Source organism: Salvia miltiorrhiza, chromosome 2 (genome assembly GCF_028751815.1).
Source record: "Salvia miltiorrhiza cultivar Shanhuang (shh) chromosome 2, IMPLAD_Smil_shh, whole genome shotgun sequence".
NCBI lineage: Eukaryota > Viridiplantae > Streptophyta > Magnoliopsida > Lamiales > Lamiaceae > Salvia > Salvia miltiorrhiza.
In genome coordinates this window covers 68,078,511-68,082,988 of record NC_080388.1, presented here as the reverse complement: position 1 = coordinate 68,082,988, position 4,478 = coordinate 68,078,511, and the positions used below count along the sequence as shown (strand labels likewise).

At 48.8% G+C, this 4,478-nt stretch overlaps 1 protein-coding gene across 1 annotated transcript; it reads left to right on the top strand.

Moving 5' to 3' along the window:
- Positions 1–1,056: 1,056 nt before the first annotated feature.
- Positions 1,057–4,204, top strand: LOC131008549 (uncharacterized). Its single transcript, XM_057935461.1, has 3 exons — positions 1,057–2,064; positions 2,140–2,882; positions 2,975–4,204. The coding sequence occupies exons 1-3, from the start codon at positions 1,191–1,193 to the stop codon at positions 4,088–4,090; spliced, it is 2,733 nt and encodes a 910-aa protein (XP_057791444.1). The 5' UTR covers positions 1,057–1,190; the 3' UTR covers positions 4,091–4,204.
- The last annotated feature ends 274 nt before the right edge of the window (positions 4,205–4,478 follow it).

The following is a 4,478-nucleotide window of genomic DNA, read 5'->3' as shown; positions in this document are numbered from 1 at the left end:
TACATGAGTTGAGGTCTATTTATAGATTACAATTGAGGGTAAAAAGGTAAAATCAATGCCCACGCATGCTCCTTGCGTGGTCGAAGGGTAGAACAGTAATTTTGCCTAAACGCGGGAAGTCTCCCGCGTTTCTGACGATCCCACTGATGGAGGTGATCTCTCTGGCGTGAATGACTTCTCTGACGATGATGATCTCTCTGTCGAAGATGACTTCTCTGACGAACGTGATTCCTCTGGCGATGATGACTTCTCTGGCGAAGGATGATTTCTCTGGCGATGAGGATTTCTCTGGCGATGATGACTTCTCTGGCGAAGGATGATTTCTCGGACGAACGTAACTCCTCTGGCAAGAACCATTCCTCTAGCGAATGAGTTGTCTCTGGTGGATGAAATCCCTCTGGTGAGAATGATTCTTCTGACCAGTATGACTCCTCTGATGAGGATGATTCCTCTGATTTGTATCCTTTCTCTATTCTGCACATATCACTCCTCATCAACCACTCCCCCCCTCTAGTCTGGTTGAACCGGGTAGTCTTCGCGTTCAACCAGTAGAGTTTTGTGAAGATCAGCACTATGCTGGTTTTCCCTGATCCCTGCAAATCATGAAGATATAAACACTCTAATATTACACGAAAATAAAGGTAAGTCCTGTAAGTTGCTCTCTGGTGTTTTTGTTACTCCCACCCCCTGGTCTGGCTAGTTCACTTCTAGAATAGTGCAACTAGTCAGAGGATTCGCCCGCATGGATGACGTCACCTGCATTAAATGCCTGCCCGATCTACAGTGCTTTTTCCCGTACCCCGAGGTTACTTTTTAACCTTTGCGTCTTTTCGCCTTTCCGTAGGGATTTTTGGCCGTTGATTCATTTACGTATGCCACGTGTCGGGCATCCCGCATATTGGTAGTTGCCCGCGTACATTTTACTTAGTCGATTCGAACTTCCATTTTTCACTATTCTTCTTCTCCAAGTCTCCGAACTCCTTTATCTGCAATTTTCGGCGATCTTTCCTCCTGTTCCGGCGTGTTTTTCCGCGACCCTTCCGTTCCGATATTTACAGTCAATCTTTATTTGACCTAGGTAATTCGCGTACCTTCCTCTCCTAATTTTTGTGATTAGTTGTAGTGTAATGGTATAATTATTGGTGCTCTGATTGAGCGTGCTAGAAACCCTAGGATTGACATTTCCGACCATGGCCTCCACTTCCGCTCCTCAGTTCTCGCATTCGCCTTCCCCTTCCCCTCAAGCTTCTTCATCTTCCTCCCCCCAACTCCAGGATCTCGAGAGCCTCCCTTCCCCCTCTGCCTCTTATGATTCTCCAATTATTCCCAGTTCTTCTCCGCCTAAAAGAAGGGGTAAGAAGACACCCCAACCCCCCAAGTGTATTCCTGAATCCCGCCTCAGTGTCGCGGAGATGGACAAAATGCGACGCAAGTGTTGCTGCCCCCTAGGTTTACAATTTATCGCCTTTTCCAAAGACTCGACCCCTCCGGAAAAACTCTATGATCATAAGACAGTGGCTATCTGGAAAGCCCAGATAGATGCTGGTCTAAGACTTCCTCCTCCTCCTTTCTTGGCCGAAGTTTGCAATTACTACCGTATCCCCTTTTACCAGCTCACTCCCTCTGCCATCCGGAGATTGTACGCTTTTCACATTCTATGCCGCTTCCATGGTGTTGGAGATACTGCCCAGTTATTCTTCCAGACCCAGTCGCTTCGTATGCAGAACAGCCCTCTGTACAGTTTTGCTAGCCTTAAGAAGTATCCCACCACCTTTCTTTCCTCCCTAAACTCTCACGACAAAAACTTCCTGTTCCAATACTGTTATGTGCGTACTCTTTCGGGTTCTTGGCGCGAGTATTTCGTTTCGGAGCTGCAATGGCATAACCCTCGCACCACCTATAAGCCGGCCTCTCCCGATGCCCCTTCCACCTTTGATTTGGGGGTTATAGCCCACCTTAATGCTATGAACAAAGCTCAGCCTTTAGACTGTAAATACCTGGCTGAGAACAATTCGGCTCTGGCTTACAATGGCCTGTTTCCCCTATATCCACAGAAATCAATAGGTAAAGAATATTAGTTAGAAAAATACATTAACTTCTGTTACCCTGATGCTAATGGTATAGCATTTTGATTTGCAGACATGTCTTGGAGAAACAAGTGCGGGGCCAAATTGCCTGACATTACTGCTCCTGCTCCCAGTGGAGAGCATGGCTCGGGGGGTTCTGTTTCCAGGACGTCCCTATCAGAACAACCGACCGGGGCCGAGCTGATCGCCATTCCCTCTGTAGTAGAGATCTCAGAAGGAAATGTGGAACCCTCACGCCCATTTGATGCAGAGGAGACTGATGCGGGCGCCCTTGTTCATAGGAGCAAACGTCCCAGTACTGGTGATGCATCTGGCACTTGTGAAGAAGATATCCAGATTGTAGATATTACTGATGAAATTCCTTCACCCGACTCGGCCCCCGGTGTCACCCTTGCTGAGCTTTCGAAGAAAAGGAAAAGGGGTTCTCTGATCTCTGTGGGTGAGAAGGAGAAGCAGGAGGGCCTGAAGAAGGCCGGCAAGTCCCAGGAGCCAGCAAAGAAGTCGGCTGGTGGTTCGAAGGTCCTCCCTTCTGCTGGGGAAAAGGGCAAAGGGCCAGCAAAGAAGTCTGCTGGTGGTTCTAAGGTTCCCGCTTCTGCCGGGGGAAAGGGCAAGGGAAAAGCTGTGGTGCCCCCTGCTGATGAACCAGAGGATGTTGTTCCTGGGCCGATTTCGAGTTTGTCGGGTCAAGGGCTAATTGATGCCTTGATAGCTCGTGTCCACTCAAAGGACCAGGAGAAAGTGGAGAAGTTGACCCGGGGGGTTTTAGCTACTCAGCTGTGCCAGTTGGCTCTTCAGGTACCTTGTCTCTTATACTTTTATCATAGAAAGAAAAACGAAGTTACTAACCTTTTTATTGTTCTGTCGGAACCCATTTTGTTTTCTTGCAGGTGGAGGCTCGAATGTGGGGAGCTGTTAAGTGCATCCACGACTATGACATGGCAGAGAAAGAAAGAGAGAAGGAGCAAGCGGACATCGCCAAGCGTGATGATGATGTCGCTGGAGTGGTAGAACGTCTGAGTAAGGCTGAAGCAGAGATTGCTGAGTTGAAGGCTCAGTTGGCCCAAGCGGAGGTGGAGAAGTCCTCCCTGGTTTCTGAATTGACCAGGACGACCAAGGAAAGCCATGAGAGCCTTGTCAGGTTCAAGGCGGGGTACGAAAAAGCCTACAGGGAAACCAGGCGTGGCTGGAAGAAGACACTTGTAGAGGCTCAAAACCGCGCTTACATCCTGGGGGTACGAGATCAACGCCTGGAGTATTTCCTATCTCCGCAGGGTCAACACTTCCTGGGAGTGATGCTAGAGGGCACTCTGGGGGCTTTCAAAAAGACTCCCGAATACCTGGAGGATTTTGGGCCCCTTTTTGCTTACGTGATAGAGCGTACTGCTACAAAGGCACTGGAGATGGCGGGAGCCACCCCGGAGCAACTCGCTTCCTTGGATTTTCGAGCCCTGATGGATAACCTCAAGGATGAGGAAATAAATGAACTGATGGGGATCCCTGCAAATTCTCCAGGGAAACCAGAGTGGTGGTATCCAGTGCTGGAGAAGGCCATTCCCTATTTTACTCTTGGGATTGGATTTGACTCATTGCCCTCTGCTCCCATGTATATGCCTGCTTTCTCTGCTTCCCTGGTACGCTTTGTAAACCGGCTGCGGGATCCCACTGGCAAGGGCACCCGGACATTTTCTCAGTTCAGCATGGAGCCTCCCCTGCCCTCTGATTTAGCGCCTTCAGCTTTCTCCGACTCTGCCTCCTCCTCTGCTGCGGTTGACCAGCTGTTTGATCTGTATAGAGATGAGAATTTATATGTGCAGGAAGCTATGAAGTTGTTGGATTTGGGAGCTCGTCTTCCCAAGGTGAAAGAGATCGGCATGCTGCCTGTGTTTACAGGGGGGGCGTCTGCTAGTCGGATCCCCACGAGTGATGTCCCTCTATTGGATTCCTCTGCTTCTGCTCCTACTTCCTCTACTTCCCCTGAAGATGCCTCCATTCCTCCTGCCTAATTTGATAACAATTTCTGTAACTCTTTATTTTGTACAGACTGAATACTTACCTCCGATTTTTGGTGTACAGCTGTGCCTCCTTGGCACGTTTTTATGAAACTTCTTTTCCACTTATGTCGCTTTTTTCCCTTTGTCCTTTGTGTTGTTTTTTGTTGCTTGTTCATGCTGAGTTTATATTCTCGCATCTCCTCTGCTGGTTTGATTTGATTTTGATGACCCTTCTTAGCGAGGGTTCTGATGACTCCTCTGTCGAGGGCTCTGATGACTCCTCTGGCGAAGATTTTGATGACTCCTCTGGCGAGGATTCTGATGACTCCTCTGGCGAGGATTTTGATGACTCTTCTGTCGAGGGCTCTGATGACTCCTCTGGCGAAGATTTTGATGACTC